General features: G+C 47.9%; 2 protein-coding genes and 1 pseudogene across 2 annotated transcripts; 1 reads left to right on the plus strand and 2 right to left on the minus strand.

Moving 5' to 3' along the window:
• Positions 1 to 2,760: 2,760 nt before the first annotated feature.
• On the minus strand, positions 2,761 to 5,447 carry LOC147973345 (uncharacterized). The gene is made up of 4 exons (XM_087524650.1): positions 4,536 to 5,447; positions 4,179 to 4,419; positions 3,925 to 4,025; positions 2,761 to 3,483 (listed from the first exon to the last, which is right to left on the minus strand). Exons 1-4 carry the CDS (start codon positions 5,445 to 5,447, stop codon positions 2,761 to 2,763), a joined length of 1,977 nt encoding a protein of 658 aa, XP_087380776.1.
• Positions 5,448 to 12,684: 7,237 nt separating this feature from the next.
• On the minus strand, positions 12,685 to 14,940 carry LOC125531212 (lactoylglutathione lyase GLX1). Its single transcript, XM_048695619.2, has 9 exons — positions 14,697 to 14,940; positions 14,419 to 14,605; positions 14,205 to 14,329; positions 14,048 to 14,112; positions 13,731 to 13,943; positions 13,555 to 13,602; positions 13,373 to 13,480; positions 13,117 to 13,257; positions 12,685 to 13,029 (listed from the first exon to the last, which is right to left on the minus strand). Exons 1-9 carry the CDS (start codon positions 14,812 to 14,814, stop codon positions 12,988 to 12,990), a joined length of 1,047 nt encoding a protein of 348 aa, XP_048551576.2. The 5' UTR covers positions 14,815 to 14,940; the 3' UTR covers positions 12,685 to 12,987.
• Positions 14,941 to 15,126: 186 nt separating this feature from the next.
• LOC147973346 (putative protein FAR1-RELATED SEQUENCE 10) overlaps positions 15,127 to 25,981 on the plus strand; it is a 30,337-nt pseudogene continuing 19,482 nt past the window's right edge.

Below are 25,981 nucleotides of genomic sequence, written 5' to 3' on the forward strand. Positions count from 1 at the left end.
GCACCCATCAAGAATACACAAAATACAAGCTATACATGGCAAGAACAATAGCATAGCATGCACGGATCAACTACAACATCATCGGCAAAATCACTACCAAGTAGACGATCTGCCCAGATTCGTGAAATGGCAAAAGTAGAGCTCGATTGACTCAAGCTAGGGTGCTCCATAATTGCAAACAAAGACATGGATGGATAGAGCACCACAAGATTAACAAAACATCCTTACTGATCATCCTCAAAAGAGGCACGGATCACTAGGAAACAACATGAACATATGGCAATATGAGATAAACAGATCATGGACTCAGTGGAAATGCTAAGTCCCTGAAATCAGCATTAACGAATGCACCACTTTGCAAGCTTGTGCTAGTCACCACACACATCACAAAAATACATGGGTTGCACCTCTGGATAGATGGCAAAACATATAACAAAACACGTGTAGAGCACCTGGGCATACCATGCACACAATAATCATGGCAAAAATGACAAATATCTAATTAGAGCAGCAGATCTGACAAATATCTCAAATAGCATTCTTCTAACAGCATTTAGGGCATCAAGATGAACTGAAATGAAAATGATGCAATGAGATGAAATGATGTACTCTCTGAGACGAACATTTTGATATGCTATATGCCCAAAACGGATCTACGGATGCAAAGATATAGCATGACGAAGATAGCTAAAAAAATATGCCAAAAAAGGACTTAGGCAAAAATCGACCTAGGGTTTACTGTAGCTGGATCTGGCCGACACGCGAACCGAGGTTGGCCGGGAAGTTCTCTGGAGTTGCGTCTTCTCGCCGGAGTTGGTCGAGGTGGCCGGAGAAGGTGGGGTCCGGGCCGGATCTTGCCGGATCTGGCGTGGGGCGCCGCAGAGAGACGCGCCAGTGGGCGCGCGCGGGCGAGCGCCGGCGGGCAGCGGCGGCGTGCCGCGACGGTCGGCGGGGAGGTGAGGCAAGACGCGCGGAGGCGGCTGGCCGGGCTTGCGCGGGCGCGCGCGGGAGGAGCGGCGCCGGGGGATCGGGCGGTCGATGGGCCGGGGGTGGGGGCCGGTGATGGGCCCCGCGGGCCCTGGCGGATCCGGCAAAGTGGGGCGCCGCGGGAGCTGATGTGGCAGCTGCTGGTTGGCGGGGCGATTTCGTCCGGCGCCGGCGGACAACATCCGGCGCGCTGAAGAGGTGGGGAGCTAGGTTAGGGTGGTCTTGGATCCGGAATTTTCGGGAGATGAACTATATATAGGGGTAGAAGAGGCTAGGAAGCTCCAAATGGGGTGTGGTTTTCGGCCACGCGATCGTGATCGAACGCTCTAGATGATGGAGAGGGTTTTGGTGGGTTTTGGGCCAACTTGGAGGGGTGATGGGCTGCAACAGACATGAGGCCTTTTCGGTCCCTCGGTTAACCGTTGGAGTATCAAACGAAGTCCAAATGATACGGAACTTGACAGGCGGTCCAATCCGGAAATGTTTAATCCCCACACACGAAAGAAAGGTAGAAATGACCATCGGAGGAGAACGAAGCGCCGGAATGCAAAACGGACAACGGGGAAAATGCTCGAATGCATGAGATGAACACGTATGCAAATGCAATGCACATGATGACATGATATGAGATGCATGACAACGACAACAACACACGAAGACAAAAACCCGAACCCGAGAAAATAAAATAACTTAACGCCGGAAACGTCAAGAGTTGGAGTACATATTGGGTAAATCATATCCGGGGTGTTACAATCGTACCGAATGTCCGGACGCGTCAGTGTGAGGTACTGAAGCGCACCATCTATGGAGCGGTAGAAGGGAGCGTCGGACGCCGGAGAGCCCTCGATGGCGGACACCTTAGCCTTCGTGTCGACAGGCGTAGGAGCAGGCTTGTAGTTAAGCATGCCCGCTCGCTCCAGAAGCTCGTAGGCGTACTTCTGCTGGTGCAGGAAGAAGCCAGTGGCCCGACGCACAACCTCGATTCCGAGGAAGTAGTGGAGAGCCCCCAAGTCCTTGAGGGCGAACTCGGTGCCGAGGCGAGCTGTGATCTGCTGAAGGAGCGCTGGCGAGGAGGCAGTCAGGATGATGTCGTCGACGTACAGGAGGAGGTACGCGGTAGCGGGACCCTGGTGATAAACAAACAGGGAGGCTTCGGACCGTGTGGACCGGAACCCCTGCTGCTGAAGGAAGGCCGTGATCCGTTGGTACCAGGCCCGAGGCGCTTGCTTCAACCCGTAGAGAGAACGGGAAAGCAAGCACACGTGGTCCAGATAGTGGGTGTCGACGAAACCTGTAGGCTGATGACAGAACACCTGCTCATCGAGATGGACATGCAAGAAAGCATTAGACACATCGAGCTGGTGGACTGGCCAGGCGCGAGAAACAGCAAGCTGGAGGACAGCGCGAATCTTGCCCGGTTTGACAACAGGGGCGAAGGTGTCGGTGAAGTCCACGCCGGCACACTGGTGAAAGCCGCGCACCACCCAGCGCGCCTTGTAGCGCTCAGAGAACCGTCGGGGCGAGTCTTGTGGTGGAAGACCCACTTGCCAGTGATGACATTGGCACGGGGAGGCCGCGGGACAAGCTGCCACGTACGGTTGCGCTGCAGGGCATCAAACTCCTCACGCATCGCAGCTAGCCAGTTCGGATCCCGAAGGACTGCGCGAGCGGAGGCGGGGAGCGGAGACGGTGCCGAGGTAGACGCAGCACACGCGTACTCGTTAGATGTATAGCTCGTGCTAGGACAAAGTGTCCTAGTCCGAGCCCGTGTGACTACACCGGTGAGGGGTGCAACTGCGATGACGGGAGCGGCCGAGGGGCCACCGAGGGGGCCGCGGCGATGGGGGCCGTGGCGACAGGGGCCGCCGGCGTGGGAAGCGCGGGCAGGGCCGAGCCCGGTGCGCGGCTGGGCGGTTCGCCAGAGGAGGAGGCAGGGGCGAACCGCGCCACGGGAGACGCCGAGGGTGACGGTACCTGCTGAAACGGGAACACCAACTCATCAAAGTACACATGACGCGAAGTGAAAACGCGGTGGGACACTGGATCATAGCACCGGTAACCTTTGGTGTTGGGAGGATAAACAAGGAAGATGCACGGAAGTGACTGGTGAGCGAGTTTGTGAGGAGTAGTGGACACGATGCTAGGATAACAGAGACACCCGAAGATGCGAAGGCCATCATAAGATGGAACTGCACCGAAGAGGAGCTGGTGAGGAGTGTAGTTCCAGCGTGAACGACACGGACGGATGTTAATAAGGAGGCTGGCGGTTGCGAGCGCGTCCGGCCAGAACCGAGGAGGCACGTAGGAGTGGAAGAGCAACGTGCGGACACAGTCATTAAGAGTGCGAAGGACGCGCTCGGCGCGACCATTCTGCTGTGACGTGTAGGGACAAGTGAGGCGAAAAATGGTGCCGTGGGACGCAAGAAGATTGCAGACGGCGACGTTGTCAAACTCCTTGCCATTGTCTGTTTGCAAGGCGAGAATAGGACGACCGAACTGTGTGGTGACATACGAATAAAAAGTTGTGAGTGTGGCAAGAGCATCGGACTTGCGACGGAGAGGAAAAGTCCACACATAATGAGAGAAATCATCCAGTATCACCAAATAGTATAAGTAACCCGTGTTGCTCGCAACCGGGGACGTCCAAACATCACTATGCAATAACTGAAACGGAAAAGTGGAAATGTTTGTAGACTCACTAAAGGGAAGACGAACATGCTTGCCAAGACGGCAAGCCTCACAAGAGTGGTCGTCAACCTTATTACAGGAGAAAGAAAAACTCTGAAGAATCTGACGCATAACGGTGGAGTTGGGATGGCCGAGACGGGCATGCCAAAGATCGACACTAGCGGCGAAGGCGGCGGGACGACGGGAGGCGGTTGCGCCGGAGGGATGCACCGGGTAAAGCTCGTCCGGGCTGTCACATCGGTGGATTACCATCCGTGTACGGGCGTCCTTCACAGAAAAACCGATATCGTAAAATTCAACAGTGATAGGGTTCTCACGAGCAAGGCGACGAACAGAAACAAGATTTGTAACTAAGTTAGGAGACACAAGAACATTAGACATGTTAACGGGAGTAGAAGTAGAAGGAAAAGACATATGACCGACATGTGTAATGGGAATGGATGAACCGTTACCAAGGGTGATGCGAGTGGGAGTATGAACAGGAGTGCCGGATGTGAGGTTACCGGGATGAGCAGTCATGTGAGCGGTGGCGCCCGAGTCCATGTACCAGTCACCGCCGCCACCGTAGGAGCTCGGCGACGGGGCGGAGTGCAGAGCAGCGAGAAGGGCCGGGTCCCATGGCGGCGGCACCTGGGGAGGGAGAAAGCCTCCGTAGGCCGGCGCGGGAGCGACACCGTAGGCGGGCGCGGCGCCGTAGCCTCTGTAGGGGGGCACGGCGCCGTAGCCGCTGTAGGGGATGGCGTTCTGCATGGTGAAGAGCGCATGGTGGCTCGCCGGCCGAGGCCTAAGGATGCTCGGAGCGGGAGCCCGAGGAACCGGGATCGAGTACGCGTGTACGACGCCCGTCCACGGGTTGGTGCCGTAAGTCCAGGGCGGGGTGGCCTGATGCTGCTGCTGACGAGGGCCCCCTCTTGCGCCTGTTTGCGACCGCCCCCGCGACGGTTGCCGCGGCGCCCGCCATCCTGCGGCGGCTGTTGGGGGGCAGCGGGTGGGGCGAGGGGCGCGGGCGGGAGGGGGTAAAACCCCGGAGGCGCGGGGGGTGCCGGCTGGTGACGAGGCGCAGGCGCGGGCGGGGCGGCCGGTGGAGGGGCACCACGCGAGGTGCCGGCGGCGAGGGCGTGGTGCTGCACGCGCTTCTTGACCCCCTTCATCCGGCGCTCCTCCAACCGCAAGTATGCCACGAACATGGGGAAGGAGGGCTCCGACATGAGGGAGAGGTTGGAGGCGGCGTTACCGAAGTCCTCGTTGAGGCCGGCAGTGAGCATGCTGAGGAGGAGGTCGTCATCAACTTTGGCGCCAATGTCACGGAGCTCATCCGCCAACGTCTTCAGGCGGCGGCAGTAGTCATCGATAGACTGATCATCCTGATAACAGTCAAAAAATTCCTGCTGCAAAAACACGCGGCGCTGAAGCTTGTTGTCGGTGAAGAGGCTGTTGAGCTTGACCCACACGGCGCGGGCATCATCACCATCGCTCACGACCGTGTGGAACAGGTCCTTCGAGATGGTGGTGAAGAACCACCGGATGAGTGTGGCGTCGATCGCGGTCCACTCGGAGTCGCCCACCATGGCGCGGGAGTCGACAGAGCCATCAACATGATCCACGAGGTTATTCTCGCGGAAGAGCAGCGAGAAGTACGTCTTCCACGCGAAGTACGTGGCGTCAGTGGCATCGAGGACGACGGGGACACGGTCGTGGATATTGATGTCACGGATGTCAGCGGGGTCTGGTCCGGCGAAGGGGTTGGAGTAGGAGGAGGCGGAGGAAGACATGGCGGCTCGGCGGTGGTGCGGCGCGGCGATACAAACGATCTGCGGCGCGGAAACGCGAGCGACGCGATGCAGCGAGGCGATGCGGCGCGGGTGACTGACGGACTACGGGACGCAGCAGCATGCGGGATGCAGGAGCGCGTGGCTGGCGGGACTAGCAGCGATTAGAACGAGGCGGGACCAACGGCGATTGGAACGAGGCAGGGCTAGCGTATGCGGGACGAGCGACGATTGGAACGTGGCGGCTAGCGAGGAACTAAGCGCGGGCGATGCATGCGTGGCGGGGCAGCAGCGCGAAGCGCTCAGCGGGTTGGGCAGCGACGGGATTGGGATGCGGGAGCGCACGGCGTGGGAGGAGGCGCTGCACAGGGAGATGGCGGCGCCGGCAGATCATGGCGGCGGCGGCTAGGGTTAAGCGGAAGCGAGAGAGGATCGACTTGCGATAGATACCATCTAGAAGAAGATTTTGGTGCATCGATAATCATTTATCGTGCACTAGGCACATATATATAGGTACAAGGGGTGCGACCGGTGTCTTGTCTCCCAAGATACAAATAAATACAGGGGGAGAGAGACACTACAGGTGCGGCATACAAAACCCAGACCTACGTATATGTACACATGTTCAACAGTTCAGATGAATACTATGATTACACAAACACTACTTTGGTTGTAAAGAGTAATCGCTACAGTGTGTGAGTGAGAAAATCTTCGATCTTGGCTGTATATTTGGCACAATGTTTTCATAACACCGTCGAAACCCTTGGTGCTGTTGTACTCAAGTAAATAGCATGTTTACCTTTTTTTTACTTCATTCTGATCCACAATGAAACTAAACCAAGTATATCCATTATGAAACTATAAACAAAATATACAAAATATGTTAGCACAGATCGTGCAATACTATTACGTGGCCAAAAAGATGCACATATGCAAGGAAGTGATGAAGAGGGCGACACCAAATTCAGGTATTCCATTCTGCCTATTTTGCACCATTCAGTAATATAGCAATGAATCAGCAAGAGCTAAAGGTGACCACGTGTATACAAGAGATCGTACTGTTACCATGGTAATCCCATAAGGATCACATACTTCAGCTAACTTTTAATAGTCTTTTGCAAGCAGCCAAGACTTACGAAAGGCAAAGAACAAAAGAAATGGCACAAATTTTGAGGACGGACGATGTACATTAATATATTATTAGATCCTCACAGACATCAAAATAAAGGTGAACTACATAAGCTGCGTATGAGTAGTCTCTCCAAAAGCTTAATCCTTGCAATTATTGTAGTTGAACTTGAACTGTAGACCGTAAAGCTCCAGTATGATGAAGTTGGCAGACGTGAGTCATTCCATATCCTTGCTCTCTTCCTGCAATACATAAATAAAATACACTACATTACGGGTCTTGTTGGAGAAAAAGGCTGCTCTCCACGTAATTGAAATACCAACAAAGATTAAAATGATGAGTGGCAAAAAACTAGTAAACACTAACTGGTAGTGATTAGGAAAACATGTCAGTTACTTTAAATATTGCTACTGGGGTCTTGAAACAGTCTCATTGTTGGCATTATCTTTCTGTTTATTAACAAAGAAACATCCTTTTTTTGCAAACTGACCAGTACAAAATAACGCTAGTTGCGATTGATTTGTGTTGTTTCCAGTTCTATCTAGGAGTAGTTCTCTGTATCCTCATGGTAATGACATATTTTGTCACTTAGTATTTTTCCTAAAATGCAAAGCATAATATTGTTACCATGGTGCATACACGAGAGTAAGAAGATAATATTGCTACCAAGGTAATCCTATACTGGTCAATTTCAGAAATAATGATCTCTCCCAAAGCTTCATCCTTACCATTATTAATTGTAGTTGAACTTGATCTGTAGACCATGAGTCATTCCATATCCTCGCTCTTTCTGTAGCACATAAATACAATACAATACAATACATTACTTTCTGGTTGGAGAAAGAGGCTGCTCTCCAAGTAATTGAAATACCAACAGGACTAAAATGATTAACGGCAAAACAAAAAAAACTATCAAGTACTAAGTGGTATAGATGTTTTTTTTCTTCTTCTTTTTCGATAAAAGGGCCACATGGCCCCCATTTTCATTAAGAAAATAGAAGTCTAGATACAACCATCACACCATTTTTTCCATCAGACCTGATGCATCACCTCATCAACTGATAAGCAACCTACATCCTAGACATATAACCATATCTATAGGATGCCAAATCACCCACTACCGGAGAGAGAACAGACTTTTAAACATCTTTTACAATTTGCACATCAGCCAAAACAATAGTCCAAACATACTACAGAATCGCCCAATTTCAGGCAGATACAAAACCCAGTCTTAGAGCAGAAGGATTCCATCCATATGTTCTTTTGTAGACTTCATTTGCTACCCGAGATAGCCTCTTGGAAACCTCCCTAAGCATTTTTTGCACACCTTTTTTCTATAGAATCATCCATGAATTCACAGGGGAGGAAGGACGCGGGAGCGCTAGATCTTCTTCTGGTGAAGTCAGCATCATCGGTTTTAAGGCCCTCCTTCCCATTGATGTATTGGGAAATCGACTCCACTGTCCTGGTGCTCATGTCAATGCTGACCAACCACATCTTCCGAATGACGTATTCGAATTCGCTGATGAGAAAATGCACTACATATGGCCTGTGGACGTTTACTTGAGGAAACATAAGGATGGTGTGTGGAAGGTGCGGATTGGAAGACCAGAGCTCAGCTGAAGTGATCGTGTAGTTTAATTCCCACACCATGCTACCTAAGGCGAGAGTGTGGCAGGTGATGGTGAAGCCTGAACCACATTTGAGCTCCCCGTGACCAATGCCATCATGGCGGGTGACATTCACAAACTTGAGCACACGTCCATCATCGATGGCGGACACACCCCGGTATAACCAGCTGAATGGCTTGATTTCACGGTGAGTGTGAGCAGAAGGGAACTCATCAAGAGGGAACGCGAGGAAGGTGACGGTAGGGATGTGCTCTGCGAAGACGTCGTAGATGAGCATGCCTCGGTGGTAGTCGATCCAGCAAATCGAGCGGTTGAAGGGGACGATGGTGTCCGTGTCCCAGCAACAGAGCTGCCAAGGATCATTGACATTGTCGATGCCAATGATTGGTAGACGCATAGAGTTTCATTCGCCGCCCAGTACGGGGCCAGCTGAAGTGGAGGAGCGTAACAAACAGATGTCAGCATAGATCTTCAAGTGGACGGACTTGAAAACGCAGAGCTCTGCCACCGCAAACTCTTGCCCGCCTTCACCTCGGCACAAGAGGCCCATGGATTTGACCGTCAGCAGGCGCGTCTTCCCCTTCTCTAGGGGAGGACCACGAGGTAGGCTGTCACCGGTGCGGGTATAATCCGTGTACGGCTCGGTACAAGGGGGCAGAGCTTTGAACGAGGAAGGGTCGTAGGCGCTGTAGATGAGGAAGTCCTGCACCAGCCCTCGTCCAGGGATATTGGTACCGACGCGAAGCAGGAGGAGATGGCGGTGCGTCGCCAGGATGGCCAAGGGGACCTGCTTCCTGGGATCCGGAAAACGCGGCAGCCGGGCGTAGAGGCGGGAGGGGAGCGGGGGCTCGGCGAGGCACAAGGCGATGTGGAACTGGAAGCGAGCGTTCCAGGAGGTGGTGCCGGACGCCCGGATGGGCGCCTTGGTGTCGTCCGGGAAAGAGCCCTTGTCGTCCCTGCGGAAGACGAAGCGCTCCAGCATCAGCCAGTTGGGGAAGGGGGCGGCAGCCATGGCGACCTTGAATTGAAACAGATCGGACGATTAGGGCGGGTCTCTGTGTGGCGAGCTGCCGTGCCAGACGAAGAAGGAGGCGGCACGAGGCGTTCCGGAGCAGCGATCTGTCGGCTTCCGATTGGGTTACAGCAACTTATGTTTGGGTATATATACGAGGGAGGAGATTTTTTTTTTTGAGACAAATACGAGGGAGGAGATTGTATGCAATTTGGACTATTGGGCCTTTTAGATTACAGGGCTGTTAAGCTGGACCGGGATTGATTCTTGGTGCATCCTCCTCCATGGGTCCTCCAGGCCTATTATTATATTATACCTCGATAAGTCCCCTTAAAAGAACTCGATAAGCCGTGTTGTACTAGTTTGGCCTGATTTTTTCGTTTCCCTTTTACCCATTTTTCCTTACTGTATATATGGCCATTTTTTTGACACAGTACATACGCAAGCGCTCATATATACGTGCATACACTCACCTCTATGAACGCGCGCGCGCACACACCCTATCCCTATGAGCATCTTTAAAAGACTGAGCCGGCATATCATCTTGAAATTTTACGAAATCACCTTAGGCGCCTCGTTGTCTGAAATGGTTATTCCTCTCGACGTGCTCGTGTCGTCTGGCGGCGCTCCAGGCTTATTAAGCTAGATAAATAATGCAGTCATGCTAAAAAAGAGAAGACAAATAATGCAATCATGTTGTGCTGGTTTCTCCGATTTGCCCCTTCCCATTTTTTGAGGTATCGATTTCCGCCTTCATGGGCCTTGTTTCCTCGTGGCTACGCTTTGTTGATGTGGTTTTGTCGACTGCTGGCGGTCCAGACCTATTTTAGCTCGATAAATAATGTGGTCCTGGTTTCTCCCGATTCGCCCCTCCTTTTCTTGAGGTATTGGCCCCCACCACCCGTCCCCTTCACTTATAATTTACCAAACTTTACATGATTTTTGATTCAACATTTGTTATAAAAACTTTATCAACTTTCTTTTGCAAAAGGGACCAGAAGTATAAAGCATCCCATACACAATAAAATTTATATCGAGGTCCTTCCACAACCGAACGACCACTATCGTCGTCAGAACCAGTGACGGGCAAAGATGAGGCGAATCCACGGGCTCATCGACAGCGCCTGGAGGGGACGATTGCTTCGTCCTAGTCGCCACTTCGCGAGCGAGAAAGGAAAACGAGTGAATAACCGGAAGTCTCTGTGTTTTTCTCGGTGTCAATCGAGCACAAATATAGTTGCTTAAAGTTGAATGTTAACTTAATCTTATCGACCCATATAATATCCAATCAAAATATACCTAAAATCGTGAAAACTTTTGGTATCTCTATTTACTGGTCTACAATGTATAATAATAAATCAATCTAGCTAACAACAGTCATCGGCTTCGATTGTGAAACTCATGCATTATATATGTATGCAGTCGTCAAATAATACTAGAAGTGGACTTGAGGATCTTAATGATCTCGCCGTCCACCTGGAAGCACTTGGCAAGGACGGCGTTCGGGGATCTCTGGGTCGACATTTAGGAGTTACATCACAACAAGCATGGCGTCAGACATTTTTTATGTTCTTGAGAGATATTTATGTTCTTTGGAGATATTTATGTTAACACCTTTCTCCCCGAGTCAACCGAGGTACCCACCGAGGCTGAGAAAATCAGCAACAAAATCGCGGCAGATGACCCACACTCAGCCGCGTCCTAGAGCTAGTGTCATTGGCGACACATCGATTCCGACAACGGCGTACCGATTCCACGACGGGGTGTTGATTACGGGCCGTCGGGTAGCGATTTCGATGCAGGGTGCCGATTGCAGTGGTCAGGAGGTAGAGGGAAGGGGAAGGAGAGGGAGTGGGACGCACGGGAGGTTGAGGAGGGAGGTGAAACTTCCTTTCCGGGCGAGCGGTTGGCGGATGGAGCGCGCTTCAAACCAACGCCCACAACCTCCAAATATGGATCAATATGGACCGTCCTCCAAAAATTTTGGCGATCCGGAGCCAGATGACGACTTTGCTAGAGTGGCCTTTTTGGCCAAAATGGACATACCGGCAGTTATTACGTCAATCGGTCAGATATGGCGACTCTACTGGAGTTGCCCTAAGAAGTCTTTTTTAGGAAAGAATTCATCACAACACATGAATAAATGCAAGCAACATGTAAATATATGAGTCGTGTCAGGTCTCTGCTACAGAGCTATATATGGCGTACAATATATTTAATATAATAATTTTCCTTTTACTTATTTGTTCGGTAAATCAAATGTTTGCTCTGTTCTCTATGTTCATGTACGTAATTCTTCATAAACCTCTATGCTTATTGAATTCCTCCCACCCATCCCATTTATAATGTACGTAAATCAGATGAACAAAAAAAAAAGAACTGATTTTAGTGAGGACGATGACGACAAATCAAAAGCCCTAAAAATGCACCACTGTTTTACAATAGCTAGATGAAGTAGACATATGCTATATCCCTCTTTGGTGGTGTCAAGCTGCACCCAACTTCTTTTCTTGATATTCTTATTTTTTTGAAAAGGGGCGCTTTTTATTACTTAAATGATTAAAGTATTACATCCGGCCTCTGCATAACTAACATGCACACAGCCAAATGATATTCTTATAACTGCTTATGCACTTTGGAATGCTTGAACAATTTGGTTCAAGGTTGTGTTACTTTGGAAAATATGGTGAACCAGCGAAGCTGTGTTTATATATTGATAGAATGCACCGATTTACTACTTTTGTAGAGTAAATAGTGGTCAACCCACATACCAGTGAAGGCATGTTGTACCATGGTACACTTTGTTGCAACAATTAGTTGTTTTCATGTTAGATTACTTATTATTGCCATTGCATAAGAATTGTTTTCCAAAGTCGTGATAATCATTTCGACTCTTGTTATATATCACATGGATGGGTAGATGTGGGTTATTTGAGCATGATTTGAGGTAATACTAGACCCAAGGCATTCTGGCAACTTGTTGGTAGCCACACCTCAAGGGCAAGGAAGAAATAGGCTAGAATATAAATTGCTTATTTTCAGGTTAACTGATAGATGATATATGCTCCCCCTATTATTGGCCAGTTGGATTAGTCCCTAAGAAAGTAATCTTGTCTAAATAAGGCAATGTCTAAGTGAATAGCACCATGTTGCTCAACTTGTATTGTAAACAAGAAACGTTCTCATGCACAGTATCCTTTCTTCAATGCAATTGGATATCTATGACATTGAGTGAGACCGCATGTATCTGCATGGATATATAGTAAAGTAGTCCAACGACTTCAGATTTCCTTGTAACATTTCCAAATTTGTGTGGCTCATTTATGGATATAGTGCTATCACTATGCCATAGTATTTAAAAAACCAGTCAAATCATACGTACATGTACCACTAATACCTACATTGACTCCTTAATGGTTGGTATTAAAATCACAATATAATTATATAAGTACCGTTTAGGAGTTCCTATACACTCATGGAGGCGCGCATATCATTCATGATCTTAAATCATACTCATTTTTTACAGTCTGATCGAACCCCATTCTTCTGAGCTCACATTTCAAACTTGCTCAAATTTCACATCAAAATTTAACTTCTCCAGGGGGAATGGCATCTATAAAACTGGAGTTGGCTCTCGTTGTCCTCTGTTCCATTTGTTGTTCTCCAGAGATTAAATATTCTCCCAAAGCCTATGCGCTCATGTTTACAACGATGGTAAAAGCTAAAGAGTCTATGTTTACAGTGCTTTGGCAAAGTCCATGTTGTATATGGTTACTCCAGTTCTTTGGCAAAGTCAATGTTGTCAACAAACACCTGCATGAAAAATAGACAAACAGTTGAGTCTCGAACCGGTGAGCAATCAATGGTTCGAAGATCAGCATGATGGGGAAAGGGTGATACCGATTTCCACCCATCGGGGTCCAGGATGGCCGTGATCTTGGTGCCGAGCCCTGGCAAGGGACCTGCCTCCCGCACCACTTTCCCTCCGGACAGCTTCACCACCTCGGCGGTCTTGTAGACATCGTCGGTGCCTATCGCGATCTGTGGAAAAAACCCAGCATACCGAGAACTTAGCAATGCAGCAACATTTGGAACAACAATTGGCGGTTCAAATGGTCTATGAACTGCAAATGCAATGGAGTATGTCCTTCTATACCTGAGCATAGGCACTCCCCTTGTCATATTCAGTGACACCGTAGTTGTAGGTCAACTCCAGAACCGCATTCTGGTCTTCAGGACCGTACCCCATCATCGCCACCGTGTACTGCACAAGAGCTTGTCCAGTTTACACGTGGGACTTTTCAAGAAACAAGATGATATATTGAGCAAAGCAATCACCTTGTATTCAGGGTTGTCTCGCTTCCGGAGCAGTTTCATACCACAAGCCTACAATTTAGCGACGAGACGTCACTACGGCGAGTTGATGACCATTTCTAGGACAAGTATTTTCGGACGGAGGGAGTACAACAAACCGCAAAACTTTCATGAACAAGAAGCAGTTCTAAGGTACCTACCTTCTCGTAGAAGCTTATGGCTCGGTCGAGATCACCGACACGAAGCATCACTTGGCATAGTGGCTCTGGAGTCCCTGGCCTCTCTAGGATCTCGAACTTGTAGCCGTCGGGGTCTTCGATGAACGCGATCACGGTCTTGCCACCCTTGACAGGGCCAGGCTCCCTAGTCACCTTGCCTCCCTTCGCCCTTATGAGTTCAACTGTTTTCGCAACCTGTCGTGACAAACCACCAGGTTCAAGGAACATTATTGTTCAATAGAGCATCGTACTATACTTGTTACGAAATAATCGTAAAGGCTCATGAAGTGGTGTGTTACATCATCGGTTGCAATGCCGAAATGACCGAACCCCGCTCCGATATCGTACGAATCAACCCCGTAGTCTGCAGATGAATAAGTTGCCAGGTCCACATTAGCAATGATAAAAATTACAGTGAGAATGCGCTGGTTCTGTGTGCCATGTAGGAAGAATTACTGTAGGTGAGCTCGATGGCAAAGTTGGTTTCCTCGGGGCCGTATCCGAGGAAGGCATTGGTGTACTTCTCTTCGGGTATGTCACGCTTCCTCAGCAGCTTCATGCCCAGGCACTCTGTATAGAACCTGCATTCATCGGCCAGGAAGACCTGTCAGAATCCATCCTCCGGTAAAGAACGACACAGGTGGTGCAGCTAATACGGCGGCGGGCTGACTTGATGGTCCTGTCGATGTCGCCGACGCGGTAGACGACGTGGAGGAGCCTCCTGTTGTCCTTCTTGGCCCAGGTGAAGGCCTCGTCATTGCTGGAGAATGAGGTGGCCGCGGCCTGCGCGGCGCCGGCGGAGGCGCGGAGCTTGAGCTTGGGCGTGCTCATCAGCCTGATGGGGTCGGACTGCAGCGCTATTCCGGGAAGCAAGCAACAGATGAACGGAATCAAGCAGACGCAATGCTCGTGTTCTCGGTTGGCGTGGAGGAAGGAACGTGAGCTTACCTGCGCCTGCGGCAGCGGTGGAGAGGAGCATGGATCTCCGGGGGACGGCTGCGGCGGCGGCGGCCGGGTTGGCGCAGGCGACGGCGCCGCGGCTGACGGCCATGGGGAGAGCCCTCATCGTGGTCGCGAAGCTGGGCCGTCCGCTGTGCTTGTGTGTTTGGTGACGCTTTCTCGCGCTATCTATCCTCACTCACTTAATTTCCTGGCCGAGAATGCCGGCTCCGCCTGCCACTCTGCCACCTACCGTCATCGCTCCAGTGACAAGCCGACACCTCCCCTCGTATGCAAGATTAGGCCAACTTCATCGCACAACCCCAAACAAAAGTTTGTTTTGTTCAGATTTCGTCCATTTGGGATGATAATAAAAATAAAAACGAATATGCGTGTCCAGCTTAGCTTCGAGGCGCCCACCGCGGCAAAGTGACCCATAATGTCCGCTGCATCCCTCGCACCTTGCTCGTCGCCGCGCCTGCCCGCTCCGCGTACCCGCCGCGTTGGCCCGCCCCTGCTCGTCGCCGCTCGCCTCGCCGCCGCGCGCGCCCGCGCCGGCCCGCCCCTGCTCGTCGCCGCTCGCCTCGCCGCCGCGCGCGTGCCGGCCCGCCCCTGCCTCGCGGCGGTAGGCCCCTGCTCCTGCTCGTCGCTCGCCTCGCCGTCCCGCGCGCGCATGCTCGCCGCTCGCCTCGCCGTCCCGCGCCGGCCCGCCTCTGCCTCGTCGCCGCTCGCCCCGCGCACCCGTGCCCTGGCCACGCCGCCGCCCGCCGCGCCCCGCAGCAGCGCCGGCCCGAGCACGCGCCTTGCCGCACCGCCCTCCGTGCGCCTCGCCCCGCCCCGCCCCGTGCGCCCGCCTCGCCGTCGCCGCGCACGCGCACACGCCCCTTGCTGCGCCCGGCCTGCCCTGCGCGTGCCCGCGCCGCCACTGCCTCTACCCGTCGCCGCGCCTGCTCCTGCTGCTGCTGCGGCATGCTGCTGTTGTGTCGCCGGGATGCGAGAGAGAGAGAGAAGAGAGAGAAAAGCGGGGTAGGTGGGAGGGAGGTTGACATATGAGCCCGGCCGGACACGAGCTGACGAGGACGAGGCTGCTGCGCCCGCGTTCTGTCCGCTTTGGCCCCAAAACGAGACCAACTTTGATCCAGGGATGAGGTGAAACGGATACGAAACGGACAAAAAAGCAAAATAGGGTGTGCCGCTGGGTCGTTTGCTTTGTCCGTTTTACCCCAAACGAACGGGACCGGACAGAATATGATCGTGCGGTGGTGTTGGCCTTAGTACTACCAATTTGGAAATTTATTTTTTTCCAGGGAAACCACGATGAGAGTGGTTTTTCTAGCTGTTTGAATTTCTACGGGGTATGTGGATGTCACATGATACAGCGATAAGATTCGTGCAGTATTCAGCGGTCAACATATATAGACAGGTTGTGTACCGAAGCGCAATCCATGTATACATCTGTACATGTTGCATACTATTAAATTCAACACATCATGTGTTGGTTGCGGGGGCAGATGTTGCCTAGGTCATAGCATTGAAGCGAGGCATAGCTCTCCATTAAGGCTGGTTATAGTGGGGAGTAACTTAGACTAGTGTCATGCATATGACACTAGTCTAAGTTATTATCTTCATAATACAAAATAACATAATAGTAATATCATAGATAACTTCATTTATTAGCTTCTAGACTCATCTTGTTTTGAAAAGCGCTATGTTACAGTAACATATTATATTATCACCTCTCATTAATTACTTGTCACATAAGCAGAATTTTCTGAAAATGTGCTATGTTACTAACTAAGTTATTCCCACTATGACTAGCCTAAGCATACTCTGTTCCTAGCGGCTTGGGCGGGGGAACAGTACACTTCGTGGCGGCGGCGACATGGATCCGAAGATTCGGCATGGGGATTAATTCGCCGGGTAACTACGCCTTCCTAGAATATTCTATGATTCACAGATTGATGCATCGGGAGCGAAATATATATTCTACTGTAAAATTGCAGGTCTTCCATATTGTTCTACTGGCTACATTCATGAGAGAAATCTGCTTGATCCCTCTATGACATTCACGCAGTTGCTGCAAAGCCAGCAATATCCACCTTCACAAAAAGATCGAGGAGAGATGTATGTCTAGCATCGTACTTCCTCCGTTTTTAAATATAAGTCTTTTTAGACATTTCAAATGGACTATAACATACGAATGTATGTAAACATGAGTGTAGATTCACTCATTTTGCTTCGTATATAGTCACTTGCTGAAATCTCTAAAAAGATTTATATTTAGAAACGGAGGGAGTACATGCTTTCGTTATGTGGGGCCTCATTTATTTGCTGACTAAACTGGGTAAATCGTTTTTTCCTTATGTACATTCAAATCCAACTCCAAAGATGACTCGTTTACTGGATATATGGATGAATGTGGAGAAAGCGAGGATGTTGAAGTCTGCAAGCAGACGGTGACAAACGAGGGCAATGAGTAAGTATGTTTATGGAGAGAAGACTTTACTAACATGAACCAGATTATGCAACGTCAGATGGTCTTACAGAGAATGTAATGCTGGTGCAATTGAACATCCATTAGGTGTTGTACACAATGTAGTACCTGAACCTTCCGAGCATTCTGAAGCATCTCGATGTTACTCATCTTTCAACTGTGGTGAGGACGACGAACAGGAAGAAGAGGTTAATTGAGGCAACAGGTAGCGACTCGAACATATTGTTATTTAACATGTGCCTTCCGAACATTTTGAAGCATCCAGACGTTACTCATATTTCAAATGTCATGTTCCTTAACACAAATTACAGGCAGGGGAAAGCTAGCGTCATTGAAGATTCGATGAGGAAGTTCTGCAAAGACAGATCATACACAATGTTTAAACCGGAGATTGGAGTTAAGTTTGAATCATTGGAAGAGGTATATCAGTTCTACAACATGTATTCCTGGGTTACTGGGTTACTGGGTTACTGGGTTCAGTATCAAATGGGGCGGCAATTATACGAATGGTAGGCATGTGAGAACCATGCAACCATACAAATGCCAGCGTGAGGTAAGATCTCTCCCAATATGATCCCACCATCGCTATAACCTCGAGCGAGTTGTTTCGTTCCATTGATGATAATATCAGTATATCTATTGCAGGGATTTACAAAGACTGCCAAAATGTCTACAACCAGATGTGGCTGCAAAGCAATGGTACAACTAGCTATGACTGACAGTGTGAACTCTTCATCCTGGTACGTCAGAGATTTTGTCGAAGAGCACAACCATGAACTGGCAGATAGTTGTGGAGAAAAAAATTGTTGTCCTCCCATAGAAACATCGACAAGCAGGTAAAGGAAATTGTAAAGCATTTAAGGGAGAACAATGTTACACTTTCAAGGGTAACTTGCATTTTAGGTAGCCTTTTTGGTTAAATGGATAAGGTGCCATTAGATAAAAAGAGCATACACACCGTTTGTTCAAATATAGCATCAGATGCACTACGAGATGACATGCGTAAAACAATAGAAAACTTTAGAAGCATGATAGTTTACAGCATAGTTAGATGAAGAAGACAGACTAAAATCATTGATGTGGACCGGTGGTAGGAGCCATAATATGTACCGTTATTTTGTTAACATTGTCACGTTTGACACGACGTACGAGACGAACATTTATAAAATGCATTTTGGCATGTTCATTGGGGTCAACAAGCACTTCCAAATTGTTATCTTTGCTGGGATTCTACTAACTAACGAGATAGTGAAAGATTTCAAATGGGCGTTCTCTGAATTTGTAGTCATGATGGGCGGTAAAGCACCAACAACAATATTGACAGGTAAAACACAATAAAAAACATTTTATCGACGCTTGTATAGATGTTGCTGGACTGACATTCCCAATGTTTTTTTCCTTTCTCGGACCAATGTCAAGCAATGACTTTAGCTATTAGGGAATGCTTCAAAGAAACAACCCATAGGTGGTGCAAGTGGCATGTATATATTGAAGAAAGCAAAATAAATGTTAGATGCAGTTTACAAGAAAGACATATATTTTGGTGACACTTTCCACAAGGTTGTGAACCATATGCTTACCATAGAAGAGTTTGAGTCTGGTTGGGGTTTTCTAGTCTCTACATACAAGCATTTGTCTAATCCTTTTATGACAAGAGTATACGAAATGAGGCATGATACGTCTTCAACGTATCTATAACTTTTGATCGTTCCATACTCTTATAGTATCAATCTTGGATGTTTTATATGCAATTATATACAATTATAATCGTTTTTGGGACTAACTTATTAACCTAGTGTCAAGTGCTAGTTGCTGTAGTTTGCTTGTTTTGGGTTTTCCAGAAAATCAGTACCAAACGAAGTCCAAACTCTATGAAACTTTTTGATGATTTTTTCTGGATAAGATAGACCGTAGAAGTTTTGGGAGGAGATCAGAAGGCAAACGAGGAGACAACAAGGCAACAGGGCGCGCCCAGAGGGGTAGGCATGCCATGATGCCTTCCGACTGACCTAATTCCACCTCTATAAATTCTCTAAAATCAAGAAACCAACAAAGAGCCACCAAAAACACTTTTTCCGCCGCCGCAAACTTCTGTTGTTTCGCGATCCCATCTGGAGGCATTTTGCGGTACTCTGTTGAAGGGGGGATCGATCACGGAGGCCTTCTACATTATCCTTGCTGCCCTTCCGATGATGCGTGAGTAATTTACCACAGACCCGCGGGTCCATAGCTAGTAGCTAGATGGCTTCTTCTCTCCCTCTCTTTGATCTTCAATACAATGTTATCCTCGATGTTCTTTGAGTTCTATTCAATATAATCTTATTTTGCGGCCTGTTTGTTGCGATCCGATGAATTGTGGGTTTATTACCAGATTATTCATTAGAAATATTTGAGTCTTTCTCTTTGATCTATCCATTTTATTTGGCTAACTACATTGATTTATCTTGGAATTGGAGAGCTGCTTTGTAATGAGTTCAATCTTGTGGTGCTCTATATCCAAGTAACATAGTAGGGGACAAGAGACGTATTTGTATTGTTTCCATTAAGGGGAAAATGACGGGGTTTATTCATATTGGTTGGGTTTACTTTGTCTACATCATGTCATCTTGCTTAAGGTGTTACTCTGTTTTTATTAACTTAATACCCTAAATGCATGTTGGATAGCGGTCGATGGATGGATATTGTAACACCCTGTTACACCTACTTTTTCTACATCATGCCATCTTGCTTAAAGCGTTACTCCGTTTTTATTAACTTAATACCCTAGATGCATGCTGGAAAGCAGTCAATGGATGGATATTGTAACACCCTGTTACACCTGGCAGGATCAAGACTGGCCCCACAGACCAACACTAGTCTTTTCTACGCACTTTGTTCTCACTCGTGCGCACCCGGAAGCTACTTCCCGGTTGGTCACCCATCCTAGAATTACCCCAAGCCAAGAACGCTTAACTTTGGAATTCTTTTCAAATGGGCTCCCGAAAAAGAAGGAATTCCATATTGATATGAGTAGTCTATCATTCTTGTTAAGCTAGGCACTCACATACACCTGCACTCAAAGTAACCGACGTCCTCGTCGGCCCATCAGGAACGTTCCCTCTTGGCACACGTATGTGTGTCCAGTCCGGCACAAGTGTCATGTCGTGTGCCACAACGGGTCACACATGCCATGCGCCACATGTTCGTGTAACCACGGGGGTCGACTCTGATACCAATTATAACACCTGCTACACCTGGCGGGATCAGGACTAGCTCCACAGACTAACATTAGTCTTTTCTACGCATTTTGGCAGCTACTTCTCGGTCGGTCACCCATACTAGAATTACCACAAGCCAAGAACGCTTAACTTTGGAGTTCTTTTTGAATGGGGTCCCGAAAAAGAAGGAATTCCTTGTTGATATGAGTAGTCTATCATTTCTACTAAGTTAGGCTCTCACATAATAAGAGTAGATGAGGCAGGAGTCGGTATACTTGTCTTAGACGTGATGCCTATTTACATGATCATTGCCTTGAATATCGTCATAACTATGCGCTTTTCTATCAATTGCCCAATAGTGTAATTTGTTTACCCACCGTATGCTTTTATTTCGAGAGAGAAGCCTCTAGTGTAAATTATGGCCCCTGATCCCGGCTTAACCTACGTCGGTATTTCCCCAAAGAGGAAGGGATGATGCAGCACAGCGAAGGTAGGTATTTCCCGCAGTGATGAGACCAAGGTTATCGAACCAGCAGGAGAATCATGCAACACTACATAAATGGTACCTGCACACAAAGAACAAATGCTTGCAACCCGACGTGTTAAATGGATTGTCAATCTCTTTCGGGTAACGCTGCCAAAAATTGTCAAGTTGACGGGATAAAAATATGATAGATTGGATAAATAGATATCGAATAAACGCAAAATAAAATAAAGTGTAGTAAGGTATTTTTGGATTTTGGATTAATAGATCTAAAAATAAAAGCGAATAAAAATATATCTCAAAGGCAAATATGATAAAGAAGAGACCCGGGGGCCGTATATTTCATGAGTGGCTTCTCTCGATAAAAATAGCATACGATGGGTAAACAAATTATTGTTAGGCAATTGATAGAACTTCAAATAATCATGACGATATCCAGGCAATTGATACGTCTCTGTCGTATCTATAATTTTTGATTGTTCCATGCCAATATTATACAACTTTCATATACTTTTGGCAACTTTTTGTAATATTTTCGGGACTAACATATTGATCCAGTGCCCAGTGCCAGTTCCTGTTTGTTGCATATTTTTTGTTTCGCAGTAAATCCATATCAAACGGAGTCCAAACAGGATAAAAACTGACGGAGATTTTTTTGGAATATATGTGATTTTTGGGAAGAAAAAACCACATGAGACGATGGCCGAGGGGGGCACGAGGCAGGGGGCGCTCCCCAGGGGCAGGCGCACCCCTGACCCTCGTGGCCACCCCGTAAGGAGGTTGATGCCCTTCTTTCGCCGCAAGAAAGCTAATATCTGGATAGAGATCGTGTTAAAATTTCAGCCCAATCGAAGTTACGGATCTCCGGGAATATAAGAAGCGGTGAAAGGGCAGAATCCGAGAATGGAGAAACAGAGAGAGACAGAGAGACAGATCCAATCTCGGAGGGGCTCTCGCCCCTCCGCCTCCATGGAGGCCATGGACCAGATGGGAAACCCTTCTCCCATCTAGGGAGAAGGTCAAGGAAGAACAAGAAGAAGGGGGGCTCTCTCCCCCTCGCTTCCGATGGCGCCGGAACGCCGCCGGGGGCCATCATCATCACCGCAATCTTCACCAACACCTACGCCATCTCCACCAACATCTCCATCACCTTCCCCCCTCTATCTACAGCGGTCCACTCTCCCACAACCTGTTGTACCCTCTACCTGAACATGGTGCTTTATGCTTCATATTATTATCCAATGATGTGTTGCCATCCTATGATGTCTGAGAAGATTTTCGTTGTCCTATCGGTGATTGGTGAATTACTATGATCGATTTAATTTGCTTGTGGTTATGTTGCTGTCCTTTGGTGCCCATCATATGAGCGCGCACGTGGATCACACCATAGGGTTAGTTGTACGTTGATAGGACTATGTATTGGAGGGCAAGAGTGACAGAAGCTTCAACCTAGCATAGAAATTGATGCATACGGGACTGAAGGGGGACCAATATATCTTAATGCTATGGTTGGGTTTTACCTTGATGAACGTTAGTAGTTGCGGATGCTTACTAATAGTTACAATCATAAGTGCATAGAATTCCAAGTCAGGGATGACATGCTAGCAGTGGCCTCTCCCACATAAAACTTGCTATCGGTCTAGTAAAGTAGTCAATTGCTTAGGGACAATTTCGCAACTCCTACCACCACTTTTCCACACTCACTATACTAACTTTATTGCTTCTTTATCTAAACAGCCCCTAGCTTTTATTTACGTGCACTTTATATTCTTGCAAACCTATCCAAAAACACCTACAAAGTACTTCTAGTTTCATACTTGTTCTAGGTAAAGTGAACGTCAAGCGTGCGTAGAGTTGTATCGGTGGTCGATAGAACTTGAGGGAATATGTGTTCTACCTTTAGCTCCTCATTGGGTTCGACACTCTTACTTATGAAAGAGGCTACAATTGATCCCCTATACTTGTGGGTTATCAAGACCTTTTTCTGGCGCCGTTGCCGGGGAGCAATAGCGTGGGGTGAATATTCTCGTGTGTGCTTGTTTGCTTTATCACTAAGTAATTTTTATTTTCTATTCCAAGTTGTTCTCTATCTTTAGTTATGGGTAGGAAACACAAAATACCCAAAAAATTAGTTGTACCTACTGAACCAGTGGTTGAAGAACCATTCAAAATCTATCACACTCCTAAAGCTTTTTACTTGGATCATCTTCGATCCCTTTGTGCTCGTGCTGAAACCCCAACAAGCTTAGTTGAGGGTAAATCTTTAGATGAGCATGCTTGTTATGTGTGACACCGCTTATCTCAAAAAGAGGAACTTTTACTGGATCAAATTCATCGTTTGCAGTGATATGCTTGGAATTTATGTGAAATATATGATGTTACTTGTTGTTCTGAAAACCCTAAGAAACATCTTCCCTACCAATGTGAGTTTAGCGATAATGGAATCGTATCTTCGTATGCTAAGGGTGTTTATAATTACTATGATGTTCAACAAATTGAAGAATTTGTTGCTTTTAAGGGTGCTTACACTACAAAAAAATACACTTCCGTGATGATACGTGTTTGTCACAGTAGGTCACGTTTTTTGTCATGCATGTACATCCATGACGATTTTATGACAGAATCAAGATAGTCATACCTGTGCTGTCGTAGAAGTGTTCCATGACATTATCAAAATTATCGTCACGGAAGTGTCCACTTCCATGACGATAAATCCCGCATCACAGAAGTGCTTTCGTCAAGGGTGATGACATGTGGCATCCACCGTAACCGAACGCCGTTAAGCTATCGGGTCGGGTTTTGGATCCGATAACCCGTTAACAGCCCCGACCAATGGGGATTTTCCACGTGTAAAATCATCATTGGCTAGGAAACACGTGTCGGCTCATCGTTGGGACAGATGTCATCCACTCATTGGACAGAAGGCGCGTATGATACGTCGACACGTGGCACGGCCCAACAGAGGCCCATTCCTGTGAAAAGGCCGGCCCGTTTGACTTGGTTAAAAGGTGGTGGGCTGGCCCATGTAAAGCCTGTTAACGACCTGTTCACATATAGCCCATTTACAGCCCGCTAACCCAAGGCCCATTACGCCCTATCCGAATTAGGCCTAGTAGCGTCATCTGGGCCACCCAATATGATTCCAGCCCGTTTTCACTTCTGGCCCATGTATGGCCCATGACGTCTTTCGGCCCATATGAGGCCCTATGTAACTCTTGGCCTATTAACGGCCCGTGGTGAAACTGGCCCGTAATGAACAGTGTATCACTTTACACCCATTAACGGCCTGTGGTGAAACTGGCCCGTAATGAACAGTGTATCACTTTATACCCATTAACGGCCCGTTATTCCGTTGGGCCGTTTCCAGCCCATGTTATCTTTCGGCCTTCTCAGAGCCCATTTATTCTTGGGCTCATTTCCAACATTCGTTTACTTACGGCCCGTTACTGTCATTTTCTGCTTGTGGGCCAAATTCAGCCCGTGGTTACAGTCGGCCCGTTTGTGGTCCGTTAATACGTTGGGCCGTTTTCATAGCATCAACAAATACGGCCTATTAACGATGGCCCGTTATGGTCGGCCCATGAACGGACGATTCCAACTCTAACCCGTTTACGGCCATAATGCAGCCTGTTATTGGCCCGTGTTTGGCCAATCGATCATACTACCTGTATAAGGCCCATTGATGATACGACCTGTAGAAGGCTCATTGTTTCTACGGCCCGCAGAAGGCCCACTGTCTCTACGACCCGTAGAAGGCACACTGTTTCTATGGCCTGTAGGAGGCCTAGTGTCACTACAGTAAATATTAGCCCATGGTTATTGTGGCCTAGTTTTAAAAAATAGGTTATTGCAGCCACTAGCAAACCACGGAAAAAGAACTGCAATGACTACAAGCAAACAAATAAACAAGACAACAAGGAAATAAATAAGAAAGCAACTTACGCTAGGCTATCACGGCTATCACACATATTACAACCACTGGGCATCAAAGTTCGCCACCAGTGCAAATAAACGCGCCGACAAAAGAATATACAAAACTGAGAGCACTTCAGAAGGCACTAGGCCTGGCCAGGTCGCCCCCCCCAAACAGCTGAAGAAGCTGAGTAGACCTCAGTTGTGTCAATGATAGATGCATCGCACTAGATTTAAGGCATGATGGTGCGCACGGCAGTCCTCTGACATCTTCATTGCATCTTTGACTTCAAGTCGGAGCTGAGCTGAAGCAAGCCTTTCTGCTTTAAGTTGATACTGAAGGAGTCGAACTGATTGAGGCAGCGACTGCACAGAGGTTGTCTCACACCCGCTGGTGAGTAGCTTCAACTCACTGTCTTCATCAAGACAGGACCTTGGGGTCATCTTGCTGTCCTCAAGATGGTTTGGCTCACTATATTCCCTAAAGTTCTGCCTGGCGTAAGAGATATGAGTTTGAAAGAGAAACAAGGAGACACGTAACAGGTTTCACAATTATATAAGCAAATAAATGGATCTGTTCTGCATAAGGAACATGTTTTTACAACTACAATTTGAAACTGGTAGTTGTTGCAAACATCCAATCAGATGTAAACAGCAAAGCAAACAACAGTGGAGGAAATGATGCCTATCCAAATCTATACTAGAACAAAATTTGAAGGCTTGAGAAGGATAAACTTACATTACATGTTAACACGGGCTGGACAAAGCCCTTCTCCATGTTGATGGAAGGATAATTCAATAAATTCCCCAAAGAAAATTCTTTATAAGCGTTGCCATTATTCTACATTTTGCAAAGTGTAAATATAGATCAAATAATATTGGAAGAAACAGAGGATAATGAAGCTCAGGTGCAGAATGATGATACATAATCAAATAGCAATTAATTAAGTACAGCGCTACAAGGAAAAAGGGAGAGAGGTACTGACAAGAGCAATGCAGATCCCATTATTTTTTTGAGGTCGTATAATCCTTTGGGCAAGGAGATTCATCTGAAATTAGTTTTCATACAAGAGAGAAGGTAAGGCACAAGCAGAAATTTAGGAGTTCAAATTTTGAATTGATATCATAGACAGTACCTGACGCTGGGCTCCCAGCAGTTCTAATAGGGGTTTGGTCACTGGAGTAGGGGTAAAGTGTGGTACAGTTG

Source organism: Triticum urartu, chromosome 5A, assembly GCF_056163025.1.
Source record: "Triticum urartu cultivar PI428250 chromosome 5A, HENAU_Tu73, whole genome shotgun sequence".
In the NCBI taxonomy this organism is placed as follows: Eukaryota; Viridiplantae; Streptophyta; class Magnoliopsida; order Poales; family Poaceae; genus Triticum; species Triticum urartu.

Coding starts and splice junctions, on each gene's coding strand:
- LOC147973345 (XM_087524650.1), bottom strand. CDS start 5,447: ATGTCTTCCTCCGCCTCCTCCTACTCCAACCCCTTCGCCGGACCAGAC. Junction 4,420..4,535: donor CACCCCGCCCTGGACTTACG/GCACCAACCCGT, acceptor TTCACCATGCAG/AACGCCATCCCCTACAGCGG. Junction 3,484..3,924: donor AGGACGCCCGTACACGGATG/GTAATCCACCGA, acceptor GTCACCACACAG/TTCGGTCGTCCTATTCTCGC.
- LOC125531212 (XM_048695619.2), bottom strand. CDS start 14,814: ATGAGGGCTCTCCCCATGGCCGTCAGCCGCGGCGCCGTCGCCTGCGCC. Junction 14,606..14,696: donor CACCGCTGCCGCAGGCGCAG/GTAAGCTCACGT, acceptor TTCCCGGAATAG/CGCTGCAGTCCGACCCCATC. Junction 13,258..13,372: donor AGGGGAGTGCCTATGCTCAG/GTATAGAAGGAC, acceptor TTTTTTCCACAG/ATCGCGATAGGCACCGACGA.